Source organism: Papio anubis, chromosome 14 (genome assembly GCF_008728515.1).
Source record: "Papio anubis isolate 15944 chromosome 14, Panubis1.0, whole genome shotgun sequence".
Classification (NCBI taxonomy): domain Eukaryota; kingdom Metazoa; phylum Chordata; class Mammalia; order Primates; family Cercopithecidae; genus Papio; species Papio anubis.
Genome location: NC_044989.1, coordinates 94,622,755 through 94,640,014, shown reverse-complemented (window position 1 = coordinate 94,640,014; position 17,260 = coordinate 94,622,755). Strand labels below are relative to the sequence as shown.

General features: G+C 39.7%; 1 protein-coding gene and 1 long non-coding RNA gene across 3 annotated transcripts in view; one reads left to right on the top strand and one right to left on the bottom strand.

Moving 5' to 3' along the window:
- LOC116270321 (sulfotransferase 1C4-like) overlaps positions 1 to 11,941 on the top strand; it is a 30,558-nt gene extending 18,617 nt beyond the window's left edge. Inside the window, exons 6-7 of the mRNA XM_031655394.1 lie at positions 10,236 to 10,410; positions 11,826 to 11,941. Of these exons, the coding sequence (XP_031511254.1) occupies positions 10,236 to 10,410; positions 11,826 to 11,941 (291 nt within the window). The remainder of the gene's footprint in view (positions 1 to 10,235; positions 10,411 to 11,825) is intronic.
- Positions 1 to 13,158, bottom strand: part of LOC110741113 — a 40,031-nt gene extending 26,873 nt beyond the window's left edge. For both annotated transcript variants that reach the window (XR_002516827.2, XR_002516828.2), the window contains exon 1: positions 13,028 to 13,158. This is a non-coding gene — a long non-coding RNA (uncharacterized LOC110741113). The remainder of the gene's footprint in view (positions 1 to 13,027) is intronic.
- Between the last annotated feature and the right edge of the window lie 4,102 nt (positions 13,159 to 17,260).

The window sequence follows — 17,260 nt, the reverse complement described above, 5'->3', positions numbered from 1 at the left end:
TGGATTTTGTCAAAGGCTTTTCCTGAATCTATTGAGATGATCGTATGATTTTTGTTTTTACTTCTGTTTATGTGGTGTATCACATTTATTCACTTGCATGTGCTAAACCAGCTCTGCCTCCCTGGTATGAACCCCACTTGATCATGGTGTATTATCTTTTTGATATCCTGTGGGATTCAGTTAGCTAGTATTTTGTTGAATATTTTTGCATCTATGTTCACGAGGGATATTGGTCTGTAATTTTTTTTGTTATGTCCTTTCCTGGCTTTTATATTAGGATAATACTGACTTCACGGAGTCATTTAGGGAGGACTGCCTCTTTCTCTATCTTTCGAATAGTTTCAATAAGATTGGTGCCAATTCTTCTTTGAATGTCTCATAGAATTCAGCTTTTAATTCATCTGTTCCTAGACTTTTTTGTTGGCAATTTTTTAATACTGTTTCAATGTCACTACTTGCTATTGGTCTGCTCAGAGTTTCTATTTCTTCCTGGTTTAATCTAGGAGAGTTATATACTTCCAGGAACTTATCCATCTCTTCTAGGTTTGCTAGTTTGTGTGCTTAAAGGTGTTCATAGTAGTCTTAAATGATCTTTTCTATTTTTGTGATATTGGTTGTAATATCTCCCATTTTCTTTTTTTCTTTTTTTTTTTTTTTTTTTTGAGACGGAGTCTCGCTCTGTCGCCCAGGCTGGAGTGCAGTGGCCGGATCTCAGCTCACTGCAAGCTCCACCTCCCGGGTTTATGACATTCTCCTGCCTCAGCCTCCCAAGTAGCTGGGACTACAGGCGCCCGCCACCTCGCCCGGCTAAGTTTTCGTATTTTTTAGTAGAGACGGGGTTTCACCGTGTCAGCCAGGATGGTCTCGATCTCCTGACCTCGTGATCCACCCGTCTCAGCCTCCCAAAGTGCTGGGATTACAGGCTTGAGCCACCGCGCCCGGCAATATCTCCCATTTTCTAATTGAGCTTATTTTGATCTTCTCTCTTTTCTTGATTAATCTCACTAATGGTCTATTGATTTTATCGTTTCAAAGAATGAGCTTTTTGTTTCATTTATCTTTTTTGTTTTAATATCATTTAGTTCTGCCCTGATCTTGGTCATTTCTTTTCTTCTCCTGGGTTTGGATTTGGTTTGTTCTGTTTTCTCTAGTTCCTTGAGGTGTGAGTTTACATTTTCTATTTGTGCTCTTTCAGACATTTTGATGTACGCATTTGATACTATGAACTTTCCTCTTAGCTCCACTTTGGCTGTATACCAGAGGTTTTGGTTGGTCGTGTCACTATTACCATTTTATTCAAATAATTTTTTAATTTCCATCTTGATTTCATTGTTGACCCAAGGATCATTCAAGAAAAGAGTATTTAATTTCCATGTATTCGTATAGCTTTGCGGATTCCTTTAGAAGTTAATTTCCAGTTTTATTCCACTTGGTCTGAGAGATTGATATGATTTCAGTTTTCTTAAATTTATTGAGGCTTATTTTGTGGCCTATTACAAGGTCTGTCTTGGAGAATGTTTCATGTGCTGATAAAAAGAATTTATATTCTGCAGTTGTTGCATAGAATGTCCTGTAAATGTCTGTTAAGTCTATTTGTTCTAGGATATAGTTTAAATCCATTGTTTGTTTGTTGATTTTCTGTCTTGATGACCTGTCTAGTGCTGTCAGTGGAGTATTGAAGTCCCCCGCTACTATTGTGTTGCCATTTATCTCATTTCTCAGGTCCAGTAGTGATTGCTTTATAAAATTGGGAGCTCCAGTGTTAGGTGCATATATATTTAGGTTTGTGATATTTTCCTATTTGGCTAGTCCTTTCATGATTGTATACTGTCCCTTTTGTCTTCTTTTATTATTATCATACTTTAACTTCTGGGTTACATATGCAGAACATGCAGTTTTGTTACATAGAAATACATGTGCCATGGTGGTTTGCTGCACCCATCAACCCATCACCTACATTAGGTATTTCTCCTGATGTTATCCCTCCCCAAGCCCCCACACCCACGGGCCCTAGTGTGTGATGATCCCCTCCCTGTGTCTCATGTGTTCTCATTGTTCAACTCCCACTTATGAATGAGAATAGGCAGTGTTTGGTTTTTTGATCTTGTGATAGTTTGCTGCGAATGATGGTTTCCGGCTTTATCCATGTCCCTGCAAAAGACATGAACTCATTCTTTTTTATGGCTGCATAGGATTCCATGGTGTATATGTGCCACATTTTCTTAATCCATTCGATCACTGATGGACATTTGGGTTGGTTCCAAGTCTTTGCTATTGGAATAGTGCCACAATAAACACATGTATGCATGTGTATTTATCATAGAATGATATAATCCTTTGGGTATATTCCCAGTAATGTGATTGCTAGTTCTAGATCCTTGAGGAATCGCCACACTGTCTTCCACAATAGTTGAACTAATTTACACTTCCACCAACAGTGTAAAAGTGTTCCTGTTTTTCCACAACCTCTCCAGCATCTGTTGTTTCCTGACTTTGTAATGATGGCCATTCTAACTGGCACGAGATGGTATCTCATTGTGGTTTTGATTTGCATTTCTCTAATGACCAGTGATGATGAGCACTTTTTCATATGTCTGTTGACTGCAGAAATGCCTTCTTTTGAGAAGTGTCTGTTCATATCCTTTGCCCATTTTTTGATGGGGTTGTTTGCTTTTTCCTTATAAAATTTTTTTTAAGTTATTTGTAGATTCTGGATATTAGCCCTTTGTCAGATCAATAGATTGCAAAAATTTTCTCCCATTCTGTGGGTTGCCTGCTCACTCTGATGATAGTTTCTTTTGCTGTGCAGAAGCTCTTTAGTTTAATTAGATCCCATGTGCCAATTTTGGCTTTTGTTGTCATTGCTTTTGGTGTTTTAGATATGAAGGCTTTGTCCATGCCTATGTCCTGAATGGTATTGGCCTGGTTTTCTTCTAGGATTTTTATGGTCCTAGGTCTTATGTTTAAGTCTTTGATCCATCTTGAGTTGACTTTTGTATAAGGTGTAAGGAAGGGGTCTAGTTTCAGTTTTCTGCATATGGCTAGCCAGTTTTCCCAACAGCATTTATTAAATAGGGAATCTTTTCCCCATTGCTTGTGTGTGTCAAGTTTGTCAAAGATCAGATGGTGGCAGATGTGTGATGTTATTTCTGAGCCCTCCGTTAGGTTCCATTGGTCTCTATATCTATTTTGGTACCAGTACCATGATGTATTGGTTACTTTAGCCTTGTAGTAAAGTTTGAAGTCAGGTCGCGTGATGCCTCCAGCTTTGTTCTTCTTGTGAAGGATTGTCTTGGCTATACAGGCTCTTTTTTGGTTCCATATGAAGTTTAAAGTAGTTTTTTTTCCAATTCTGTGAAAAAAGTCAGTAGTAGTTTGATGGGAATAGCATTGAATCTATAAATTACTTTGGGCAATAAGGCCATTTTCACGAGATTAGTTCTTCCTATACATCAGCATGGAATGTTCTTCCATTTGTTTGTGTCCTCTTTTATTTTGTTGAGCAGTGGTTTGTAGTTTTCCTTGAAGACGTCCTTCACATCCCTTGTAAGTTGTATTCCTAGGTATTTTATTCTCTTTGAAGCAATTGTGAATGGGAGTTCACTCATGATTTGGCTCTCTGTTTGTCTGTTATTGGTGTATAGGAATGCTTGTGATTTTTGCACATTGATTTTGTATCCTGAGACTTTGCTGAAGTTGCCTATCAGCCTGAAGAGATTTGGGGCTGAGATGATGGGGTTTTCTAAATATACAATCATGTCATCTGCAAACAGAGACAATTTAACTTCCTTTCTTCCTATTTGAATGCCATTTATTGCTTTCTCTTGCCTGATTGCCCTGGGCAGAACTTCCAATACTATGTTGAATAGGAGTGGTGAGAGAGGGCATCCTTGTCTTGTGCCAGTTTTCAAAGGGAATGCTTCCAGTTTTTGCCCATTCAGTATGATATTGGCTGTGGGCTTGTCATAAATAGCTCTTATTATGTTGAGATACATTGCATCAATACCTAGTTTTTTGGGAGTTTTTAGCACAAAAGGCTATTAAATTTTGTCAAAGGCCTTTTCTGCATCTATTGAGATAATCATGTGGATTTTGTCATTGGTTCCGTTTATGTGATGGATTACATTTATTCATTTGCATATGTGGAACCAGCCTTGCAGCCCAGGGATGAAGCCGACTTGATCATGGTGGATAAGCTTTTTGATGTGCTGCTGGATTTGGTTTGCCAGTATTTTATTGAGGATTTTTGCATCAATGTTCATCAGAGATATTGGCCTAAAATTCTCTTATTTTGTTGTGTCTCTGCCAGGCTTTGGTATCAGGATGATAATGGCCTCATAAAATGAGTTAGGGAGGATTCCCTCTTTTTCCATTGGTCGAATAGTTTCAGAAGGAATAGTACCAGCTCCTCTTTGTACCTCTGGTAGAATTCAGCAGTGAATCTGTCTGGTTCTGGACTTTTTTTGGTTGGTAGACTATTAATTATTGCCTCAATTTCAGAACCTGTTATTGGTCTATTCAGAGATTCACCTTCTTCCCGGTTTAGTCTTGGAAGGGTGTGTGTATCCGGGAATTTGTCTATTTCTTCTAGATTTTCTAGTTTATTTGCATAGTGGTGTTTATAGTATTCTCTGACAGCAGTTTGTATTTCTGTGGGATTGGTGGTGATATCCCCTTTATCATTTTTTATTGCGTCTATTTGATTCTTCTCTCTTTTCTTCTTTATTACTCTTGCAATTGGTCTATTTTGTTGATCTTTTCAAAAAACCAGCTCCTGGATTCATTGATTTTTTTGAAGGGTTTTGTGCCTCTATCTCCTTCAGTTCTGCTCTGATCTTAGTTATTTCTTGTCTTCTGTTAGCTTTCGAATTTGTTTGCTCTTGCTTCTCTAGTTCTTTCAATTGTAATGTTAGGGTGTCAAATTTATATCTCTCCTGCTTTTTCTTATGGGCATTTAGTGCACTATAAATTTCCCTCTATACACTGCTTTAAATGTGTCCGAGATTCTGGTACGTTGTGTTTTTGTTCTCATTGGTTTCAAAGAACAGCTTTACTTTTGCCTTTATTTTGTTATTTACCCAGTAGTCATTTAGGAGCAGGTTGTTCAGTTTCCATGTAGTTGTGCAGTTTTGAGTGAGTTTCTTAATCCTGAGTTCTAATTTGATTGCACTGTGGTCTAAGAGACAGTTTGTTGTGATTTCTGTTCTTTTACATTTGCTGAGGAATGTTTTACTTCCAATTATGTGCTCAATTTTAGAATAAGTGTGATGTGATGCTGAGAAGAATGTATATTCTGCTGATTTGGGGTGGAGAGTTGTGTAGATGTCTCTTAGGTCTGCTTGGTCCAGAGCTGCATTCAAGTCCTGGATATCCTTGTCAATTTTGTGTCTTGTTGATCTGTCCAATATTGACAGTGGGGTGTTAAAGTCTCCCATTATTATTGTGTGGGAGTGTAAGTCTCTTTGTAGGTCTGTAAGAACTTGCTTTATGAACCTGGGTGCTCCTGTATTGGGTGCATATATGTTTAGGATAGTTAGCTCTTCTTGTTGAATTGATCCATTTACCATTATGTAATGGCCTTCTTTGTCTCTTTTGATCTTTGATGGCTTAAAGTATGTTTTATCAGAGACCAGGATTGCAATGCCCTGCATTTTTTTTGCTTTCCATTTGCTTGGTAAATATTCCTCCATCCCTTTATTTTGAGCCTATGTGTGTCTTTGCACATGAGATGGGTCTCCTGAATATAGCACAGCAATGAGTCTTGACTCTTTATCCAGTTTGCCAGTCTGTGTCTTTTAACTGGGGCATTTAGCCCATTTACATTTAAGGTTCATATTTTTATGTGTGAATTTGATCCTGTCATTATGATGCTAGCTGATTATTTTGCCTGTTAATTGATGCAGTTTCTTCATAGCAACAATGGTCTTTATAATCTGGCATGTTTTTTCAGTGGCTGGTACCGGTTGTTCCTATCCATGTTTACTGCTTACTTCAGGAGCTCTTGTAAGGCCAGCCTAGTGATGACAAAATCTCTCAGCATTTCCTTGTCTGTAAAGGATTTTATTTCTCCTTCACTGGGGAAGTTCTCCTGGATAATATCCTGAAGAGTGTTTTCTAACTTGGTTCCATTCTCCCGGTCACTTTCAGGTACACCAAGCAAACGTGGACTTGGTCTTTTCACATAGTCCCATATTTCTTGGAGGCTTTGTTCATTTCTTTTCACTCTTTTTTCTCTAATCTTGTCTTCTCACTTTATTCCATTTGATCTTCAATCACTGATATCCTTTCTTCCATTTGATCAAATTGGCTACTGAAGCTTGTGTATGCTTCACCAAGTTCTTGTACTGTGGTTTTCAGCTCCGTCAGGTCATTTAAGCTCTTTTCTGCACTGTTTATTCTAGTTAGCCATTCATCTAACCTTTTTTCAAGAATTTTAGCTTCCTTGCAATGGGTTAGAACATGCTCCTCTAGCTTGGAGAAGTTTGTTATTGCCCACCTTCTGAAGCCTACTTCTCTCAACTCATCAAACTCATTCTCTGTCCAGTTTTCTTCCCTTGCTAGTGAGGAGCTGTGATACTTTGGAGGAGAAGAGGCCTTCTGGTTTTTGGAATTTTCTAACAGGCCCCTTAGCTGCAGGTCTGTTGAAGTTTGCTGGAGGTCCACTCCAGACCCTGTTTGCCTAGGTATCACCAGTGGAGGCTGAAGGACAGCAAATATTGCTGCCTGATCCTTCTTCTGGAAGCTTCATCCCAGAGGGGCACCTGCCTGTATAAGGTGTCTGTCGGCCCCTACTGGGAGGTTTCTCCCAGTCAGGCTACATGGGACTCAGGGACCCACTTGAGGAGGAGGCAGTCTGTCCATTATTGGAGCTCGAACACCATGCTGGGAGATCCACTCCTCCTTCAGAGCTGTTAGACAGGGATGTTTAAGTCTGGATAAGCTGTCTGCTGCCTTTTGTTCAGATATGCCCTACCCACAGAGGTGGAATCTAGAGAGGTATTAGGCCTTGCTGAGCTGTGGTGGGCTCCACCCAGTTCGAGCTTCCCTGCCACTTTGTTTACACTGTGAGCATGGAATTATCTACTCAAGCCTCATCAATGGTGGATGCCCCTCCCCCCACGAAGCTACCACATCCCAGGTCAATCTCAGACTGCTGCGCTAGCAGCAAACACGGCTCCATGAGTGTGGGAGCTGCCAAGCCAGGCACAGGAGGAGATCTCCTGGTCTGCCGGTTGCAAAGACAGTGGGAAAATTGCAGCATTTGGGCAGGAGTGTACCGCTCCTCCAGGTACAGTCACTCATGGCTTCCCATGGCTAGGAAAGGGAAATCCCCTGACCCCTTGCACTTCCTGGGTGAGGTGACACCCTGCCCTACTTCAGCTCACCCTCCGCGAGCTGCACCCACTGTCCAACCAGTCCCCATGAGATGAACCAGGTACCTCAGTTGGAAATGCAGAAATCACCCATCTTCTGCATCGATCTCACTGGGAGCTGTAGACCAGAGCTGTTCCTATTTGACCATCTTCCCTTTTGTCTTTTTTAACTGTTGTTGCTTTAAAGTCTGTTTTGTCCAATATAAGAATAGCTACTCCTGCTCACTTTTGGTTTCCATTTTCATGGATTATCTTTCTCCACCCCCTTACCTTAAGTTTATATGAGTCTTTATGTGTTAGGTGAGTCTCTTGAAGACAGGAGATACGTGGTTGGTGGATTTTTATCCATTCTGCCATTCTGTATCTTGTAAGTGGAGCCTGTAGGTCATTTACATTCAATGTCTGTAATGAGATTTGAGGTGCCATTCTATTCATGATGCTAGTTGTTGCCTGAATACTTTGGGCTTTTTTCACTGTGTTATTGTTTTATAGGTCCTGTGAGGTTTATGCCTTAAGGAGGTTCTATTTTTGCATATTTTAAGGTTTTGTTTCAAGATTTAGAACTCCTTTTGGCATGTCTTGCAGAGCTTGCCAGCACTCTGCAAGCGCTGAATTCCCTGAGCATTTGTTTGTCTGAAAAAGAGTTTATCTCTCCTTCATTACAAAGCTAGTTTTGTTAGATACAAAGTTCTTGGCTGTTAATTATATTGTTTAAGGAGGCTAAAGGTAGGACCCCAATCCCTTCTGGTTTGCAAGGTTTCTGCTGAGAAATCTGCATTAATCCAATAGGTTTTTCTATATAGGTTAACTGATGTTTTTGATTCACAGCTCTTAAGATTCTAGCCGGGCATGGTGGCTCATGCCTGTAATCCCAGCACTTTGGGAGGCCAAGGCGGGTGGATCACCTGAGGTTTGGAGTTCAAGACCAGCCTGACCAACATGGAGAAACCCCATCTCTACTAAAAATGCAAAAGTAATGGGGCGTGGTGGTGCATGCCTGTAATCCCAGCTACTTGGAAGGCTGAGGCAGGAAGGAGAATCGCTTGAACCTGGGAGGTGTAGGTTGCGATGACCCAAGATCATGCCATTCATTGCACTCTAGCCTGAGCGACAAGAGCAAAAGACCATATCAAAAAAAAAAAAAAATCGTTACTTTGTCTGGACTTTAGATAACCTGATGACTATGTACCTGGGTGAAAATCTTTTTCACAATGAATTTCCTGGGCATTCTTTGAGCTTCTTGTATTTGGATGTCCAGATCTCTAGCAAGACCAGGGAAATTTTTCTCGATTATTCTCTTAAATAACTTTTCCAAACTGTTAGATTTCTCTTCTTCAGGAACACCAATTATTCTTATTTTTGTTTAACATAATCCCAAATTTCTTGAAGGCTTTGTTCATTTTTTGGGTCTTTTTTGTCTCTGTTGAATGGGGTTAATTCAAAAGCCTTGCCTTCAAGTTCTGAACTACTTTTTTCTACTTGTTCAATTCTATTGTTGAAATTTGCCAGTATATTTTCCATTTCTCTAAGTGTGTCTTTCATTTCCAGAAGTTCTGATTGTCTTTTCCCTATGATATCTATTTCTCTGGAGACTTTTTCATTCATATCCTCTAATTTTTTAAATATCTTTAAATTGGTTTTTATCTTTCTCTGGTATCTTCTTGAGTAGCTTAATAATCAATCTTCTGAATTCTTTTTCTGGTAATTCAGAGATTTCTTCTTGGTTTGGATTCATTGCTGGAGAACTAGTGTGATCTTTTAGGGATGTTACAGAACCTCGTTTTGTCATACTACCAGAAATACTTTTCTGGTTCCTTCTCATTTGGGTAGACTCTTTCAGTGGAAAGATCTGGAATCCAAGGACTGTTGTTCAGATTCTTTTGTCCCACAGGGTAACTCCTTGATGTGGTGCTCTCCCTGCTTTTCCTCTAAGATTAGGGCTTTCTGAGAGCCATACTGCAGTGATTGTTATTGCCCTTCTGGGCCTAACCACCGAATAGAGTTACCAGGCTATGGGCTGACACTGGGGAGTGTCTGCAGAGAGTCCTGTGATGTGATCCATCTTCAGGTGTCTCAGCAATGGATACCAGCACCTATTGTGATGGAGGTGGCAAGGGAGTGAAATGAACTCTGTAGGAGTCCTTGTTCATAGTTTTGTTTAGTGCACTGGTTTTCTTGAATGCTGGTTATGCTAGCAATGAAGTTGCCACACGGACAGACTCAAGACTTCTGGTTAGCCAGGGTGATGTGGGCAGTGGAATTAGCTATTGTTTTTTCTCCTTCTTTGGAGCAGGGTTGTTCTGTTATGAGTTGCTATAATGACTTGAGTTGCGTGGCCTCCAGCCAGGAGGTGGACCTTTCAAGAGACCACCAGCTGCAGCAGTAGAAAGGCAATATAATCTTGCCCTATGTCTTCCAGGATGAGTACTTGAGTTTCTCAGGTGATACAGCTCCCAAGAGTTTGTGTCTTTTCTCTTCAGAATTTTTCAGCTGTCTTGTGATGTTTTTCCCAAATAACTTCTTATCCGCTAACAATGAAAGTGAGTAAAATATTATACTTCCCAGTAAAACATTAAACTTCCCAGATGAAACCGTTCTCAGCATGTCCCCTTAACATCAGCTACAGCACAGGAACAAACACACTTGTTTGCATATCACTGCACTTTAAGATTGCCATATTTGTTGAATTGACATTTACAGATCTGCATATGTTAATAAGCAAAGCATTTCAAAATTACTTTTAAACATAAACTGACATTGTTTAAAATATTTTAACCATTATTCCCATAATTCTTTAAGGTTTGACTGTTGTTATATTTTTTCCTTTGTTAGAGAGCTCTCTTCTTCTACTCTCCCCAACAGGATCCAAAACGTGAAATTAGAAAGATAATGGAATTCCTTGGGAAGAACCTAAAAGAAGAGATTTTAGACAAAATTGTCTATAACACGTCATTTGATGTAATGAAAAGGAACCCCATGACCAACTACATAAATGAAATTAAAATGAATCATAATCTCTCTCCATTCTTGAGAAAAGGTGATGTATAGTTGCTTTCTCTTTCTTCTGACAATAGAATAAACAATATCAATTTATCAATGTCTTCCCATGTTCAAGCTAGTTGAAACCACTGTTTACAGTGTTTCCTGAAGTGAGTTGTTCAAAGCTTTATTCTGAGAGCATGTGCTTCGCCATCAGAGAAGTGTGGGACACTACACACCTTGCCCTACACCCTTTGAAGCATATTATAGTTTCTGCAAGGAAACTGGTTTAACTCTGCATAACTCAAAGCTTCAAAAATGTATGTGACCAAAAACTCTTTCTCCAGTAAAGCCTATTAATCTCCATGAAACAAGTGTTCCTCCCAATATATTCTGGGAGATAGTGGCAAATGTTGTTGGCCGTAGGAGTCAGAGGGTGGCGCTTCGAGTGTTACTCAGTCTGTGTCATCTCACAGAATGGCCAAGGTAGGACTATGAGTCATCATTGTCAGAGGCTAGCCAGACCAGGATTCAGCCTCCAGCCCATTGAGCACCCTCCACTATCCAATGGTTGGCTCCTTAAATGAAGACAAATTTTGTTTCATTCTCTTTATTTTGGTAACTTTTAAAAAAATTATCTAGTACCTTTTTTTAAAAAAGTAAGCAAAAATCCAAGGCTTATTGGAGAAGTATCCACTCTAATTTAATCAATTAGCCTAGTTTTCTTTTAAACCAACTGGTAAGTGATGTGATGGTATTACTCATAGACAATTAAGCAAATTTACATAGTACACATGAAAATTACGTTATACAGCTCAAAGTGCCTAAATAGATTCAATACTATGGGGCAAATAGAAGAAAAATAGCTTGCTGTCAGCTGTCTGACAATTTTTGGCTGTTGAAGCCAAAAAAAAATTGAATACTCTATTGCATAAGTATAAAACAAAGTTAGCCAATCCTACCATTCCTTCATATTCTATTACTTTAATTTAATGATATGTTTACAACAATGAGAATTTAGATAGGAAAGGAGAATTCTCAGTTGTGTTCAACTGAGAATTTTGCCTGAACTAGAGGCACAGATGGAAGAAGCATATGATACTCTGAGAATGTGGTCATTCGGTGACCTCTGAAGAGAGGGTAAGAAAATTAGGTCTCACTAACTTGAATAGAATGTTAGATGTATTGAGGTTTAAGAAAGTGCTGGTACAGTAGAGAAGTGCAGATAATTAGGGAACTTGTGATCTAGAGTTCAGGCTTTACTGAAACACAAAACTTGCTATTTACAAATACCTCACCTATGAAATGGAGTAATCATACCTGTGACTTCTTTTCTCATTTCAATGTCAGCAGGACAATGTTTTAATATCTATATAAGCAATCTAAGTATTGAGAGGCATGAGATTATCTAAATCCAAAATAGTCAAAGTTTATGAAAATATCATTGAATATGCTCTGCATTACTCTTTGCAGGAGTTGTGGGAGATTGGAAAAATCAGTTCACTGAAGCTCAGAACAAGCAATTTAATGAATATCATGAGAAAAATATGGCTGACACTTCACTGTCATTTTGCATGGGACTCAAATAAACACAGCGAGAGGATAAAACTTATTCTCTCCCTAGCCTCTGCAAAGTGAAAAAGAAATCTGTTTCCAAATACCACTAATGGTTTGTCTGACTCAGTGTAAGAGTTTTTAAACAAAGGCATGAACATTCTTTATCCTTGAATTTCTGATCTGCTTTTTGGATTACCCACAATCCGACTTGTTATATAATTACTATGCTTTGTGTTTTTCTCCCTTCTCCACAGATTTTTAGGGTTTAGGTGAATTTCAACATCTCAACATGTAATATACATAAAACATATTTAATCATTTCTGTTCCATGTATATATTCTCCTTCTGTATTTTCTTATAGTTTTATTTGAATTAAAACATCTATTTCATTACTTGCAAGACTTTTATGCAATATAATCTTACTTAGCAAAAATTTCAGCCCCATTCATTTGAAAACAGACATATTTTGAGCACCTTTTTCATGCCAGGCAATGGGCAGCACCAAAAGATGATAAGAATAAGATCCTTACCCCTAAGAAAGGCACAGCCTAATAAAAGATCACAGCATGAGCACAGCTGTTATTACCAGGTAAGCACTACACTAGACTGTTGGTGCAGAGGGATCAAAGAGGAGAATAAACAAAGTTGTATGGCATGGAGTCCCAGGAAAGCAACAGTGGAAATTAAGATATGCAGCCTTGGATATTTTTCAACAGTCCATGCTCTGGCCTCAAAGCACACATTCCACATTCAGCACAGTCAACATTCATGTCTCCTCTTCCTCAAGAGTTCAAGTTTGCCCTACTTAATAGCTTACTTTTAAAAACCTTAGGGACACCCATTTCAGGGGTCTCTCCTGAGACCCAGAAATCCTTTAAGGCCCAATGAAGTAAGTCTCCAGTGACAAAACCCAAAGGCAGCAAGAAGCAGAGCAATATTTAGGAAAAAGAGAATGTAGTTCTATCATTTCCCCCAATCCCTGTGTCAGAGGTGTGTAAACCAGGGCAACTGCATCTTGAATAGGGGCTGAGTAAAATGAGGCAGAGACCTGCTGAGGCATTCTGAGTCACAGGATGAGATAGGAGATTGGTACAAGATACAGGTCATAAAGTCCTTACTGATAAAACAGCTTGCAGTAAAGAAGCCGGCTGAAACCCACTGAAAGCAACATGGCCACGAGAGTGACCTCTGGTCATCCTCACTACTACATTCCCACCAGCGCCATGACAGTTTACAAATGCCATGGCAACATCAGGAAGTCACCCTATTGGTCTAAAAAGGGGAGGCATGAATAATCCACCCATTGTTTAGCATGTAATCAAGAAATAACCATAAAAATGGGCAACCAGCAGTTGTTGGCCCTGCTCTATGGAGTAGCCATTCTTTATTCCTTTGCTGTCTTAATAAACTTGCTTTCACTTTATTCTATGGACTCGCCCTGAATTCTTTCTTGTGCAACATCCAAGAACCCTCTCTGGGGGTCTGGATCAATACCCCTTTCCTGTAACATCTTTCTGGCAACCATGGAAGCGACAATAGTGCCGAAACTGCTGACTCAATGACTTAACTTTTGGTAAGTGATGGGCTCCAGTAAAACCTTTCTGGCTAACCTTAAAGGGATGATACTGAGAAGACCCCTCCTATCCAAAGGAAATAGACTGCAGCACTGATTGACCAACTTTGGATAAGTGGTGGAGTAGCTAGGTAAAGGATGGGATTGGGTTAGAGGCCCAACTTAGGGGAGTTAGAGTCTCTCCTAAGACAGAGCAGGTTAGAGACTGTTCTTAAAAGGCATGGACGCTTGACTGACCTTGGGTTAGAGGCCCAATTTAGGGGTTTAGAGGTCCCTCTTGGTAAAGTCCCTTTCAGCTAAGAACAGGTTTGGCACTATGGGATGTTAACTGCTATTCTCTTCAAATTAATCTGCCCTGCACTGCTTGATAATGGTTATAGGTGACAGGACTAGGCATGGACAGGACCATTGGACATGGAGAGCTTTTTCCTCCCTAAAAGACGAAACTTGAGAGCTAATGGGTGTTGCAGGAAGTCAGGGACCCCCAACGGAGGGACCGGCTGAAGCCACAGCAGAAGAACATAAATTGTGAAGATTTCATGGACATTTATTAGTTCCCCAAATTAATACTTTTATAATTTATTATGCCTGTATTTACTGCAATCTCTGAACATAAATTGTGAAGATTTCATGGACACTTAAGCTGAGGAGGATGAATGTCACCTCAGGACCCTGTGATGATTGTGTTAACTGCACAAATTGTTTGTAGAGCATGTGTGTTTGAACAACATGAAATCTGGGCATCTTGCAAAAAGAACAGGATAACAGCAATGTTCAGGGAACAAGAGAGGTAACTTTGAACTGGCCGCCGGTGAACCAGACGGAACAGAGCTATATTTCTCCTCTTTCAAAAGCAAATAGGAGAAATATCACTGAATTCTTTTTTTCAGCAAGGAACATCCCTGAGAAAGAGAATGTGCCCTGAGGGTAGGCCTATGAACAGCCCCCTCAAGGTGTGCCATCTTTTATGGTCGAAGCCGAAGGGATGAAATAAGCCCCGGTCTCCTGTAGCGCTCCCAGGCTTATTAGGAAGAGGAAAATTCCCACCTAATAAATTTTGGTCAGACAGGTTATCTGCTCTCAAACCCTGTTTCCTGATAAGATGTTATCAACAACAATGCGTGCCCAAAACTTCATTAGCAATTTTAATTTTGCCCCATCCGGTGGTCCTGTGACCTCGCCCTGCCTCCATTTGTTTTGTGATATTTTATTACCTTGTGAAGTATGTGATCTCTGTAACCCACACCCTATTCATGCACTCCCTCCTCTTTTGAAAATCGCTAATAAAAACTTGCTGGTTTTACAGCTCAGGGAACATCATGGATCCTGCCAATATGTGATGTCTCCCCTGGACATCCAGCTTTAAATTTCTCTCTCTTAAGCTCTTTCCCTTTATTTCTCAAACCAGCCGACACCTAGGAAATAGAAAAGAACCCACGTTAAACATTGGGAGCGGGATCTCCCAATAAATGGGACTGCTGGAAAAGATCCCTTTGCTACTGTACTGACAAGCAGCTGCCTGAACTTTTCAGTGTCAGCTGCAATGGATGGGTCTTTTCTCTGGCCGTCCTGAGTGCCTTGCCTTCCCCACTCTGCCTCAGGCAATGCTTTCCTCTTACTCAGTATCTCTCTTTCTCTCTCTCTCTCTTTCTCTGTATAAACTGGTTGAATAAATGGAAAAAAAAATCACTGGTTATTTCCTGTAATATTTTAATTAATGGGAAAAAGGACTTACGAGGCTAGTCTTAAGCTGCAGTGAATTTGGTGTGCTTTTTGTGTCTTTCTGTGTTCTGTAATGGAGAGGAGTACCTTGTGATAGAATGTGGGCTTAGGACACCTGTAAGCCCACTTTTCAAGATGGCCCAGCAAACTGATCACTTACAAACTTTGCTGCAGATCCCTGAAAACACTGTATGAGGTTTCCCTCTTGTCTTGTATGTCCTTGGGAGCTTGCCCTTGTAACCATGTGGCCATGCTTTCTCTTTTTACAATGGTAGCCCAGGTTCAGGGTACAATTCTTGGCTTAGAGGATGATCCTTTATCTTTTGTCTGTGTATTTATACGTATTATCTGTGTGATGTTCATATATGAAAGAGTTTTAATTAATTGCTTTATATAATAATAATATCTTAAATGAAATATTTTGTCAGAAAAGTAAAAAGTGTAATGCCTTTTGGTCCATGTGACTTAAGTAATCTTTGGGAAATACAGACAGTTTTAAAGATTATTGGTAAAATATAAATATCTTCAAAAATGTAAACATTTGGTCTAAATTTTTCAGGTCAGATATTAAGTTTATTAAATGATTTCAGGTCACAAACTGCTTATTTGACTTTAAAAACTTGTTCAATTTATTTGGGAGCATTGAAGTCTAGATAAGACCTTGGAACATGTGGATTATCCATGGTCCCTAGCTATGCAAAGAAAGTTATAAAGAAAAGAAATTTATTATTGGGGGAACCCGCCCCCAATATTTCAACATAGGTTCTTCCTATTTTCCATAAGTGTCGGCCAGCTGAGAAAGAGAGACAGTACAAAGAAAGGAATTTTACAGCTGGGCCACCAGGGGTAACATCACATATTGGTAGGACTGTGATGCCCACCTGAGTCTCAGACCAGGATGTTTTTATTAAGGGTTTCAAAAGGGGAGGGGGTGTAAGAACAGGGAGTAGGTACAAAGATCACATGCTCCAAAGGGCAAAAAGCAGAACTACTAATAAGGGTGTAACAAAGATCACATGCTTCTGAGGTAACAGGACAAAGGGAAAAAGCAGAACCACTGATAAGGGTCTATGTTCAGCAGTGCACATATTGTCTTGATAAACATCTTAAACAACAGAAAACAGGGTTCGAGAGCAGAGAACTGGTCTGACCACAAATTTACCAGGGCAGAGTTTTTCCTCTCCCTAGTAAGCCTGAGGGTACTGGAGGAGACCAGGGCATATCTCAGTCCTTATCTCAACAGACATTCCCAGAGCGGCCATTTATAGACCTCCCCCCAGGAATGCATTCCTTTTCCAGGGTATTAATATTAATATTCCTTGCTAGGAAAAGAATTTAGTGATATCTCTCCTACTTGCACATCTGTTTATAGGCTCTCTGCAAGAAGAAAAATATGGGTTTTTTGCCCAACCCCTCAGGCAGTCAGACCTTATGGCTGTCTTCCCTTGTTCCCTAAAAATCGCTGTTACTCTGTTCTTTTTCAAGGTGCACTGATTTCATATTGTTCAAACACACATATTTTACAATCAATTGGTACAGTTAACACAATTATCACAATAGTCCTGAGGTGATGTACATCCTCAGCTTCCGAAGATAACAGGATTAAGAGATTAAAGTAAAGACAGGCATAAGAAATTGTAAAAGTATTATTTGGGAACTGTTAAATGTCCATGAAATCTTCACAATTTATGTTTCTCTGCTGCAGCTCCAGCCAGTCCCTCTGTTCGGGGTCCCTGACTTCCTGCAACAATTTATATAAGAAAAGATCTTGTATGGTAAATTCTTGTCCTAAAGTAAAATGACTGGCTGTTTAAAAAGAGGGATGTTTACACAAGTCAGAAAGTCTAAATATATCTTACATGGTCTGTGTAAGTCATAAAAGAATTTATGAAAGGGAATTTACGCAAAAATGCCCAACTTAATGATTAGGCCTCCTAAATGCTTCAAAAATGCCACTATGACTCTTAACAGTACAACTTGCATGCTTTACAGCTAGGTAAGGGACACATGGAGTTAGATGCTGGAAAGAAAAGGCTTTGTCTGCACTTTTGCCTGG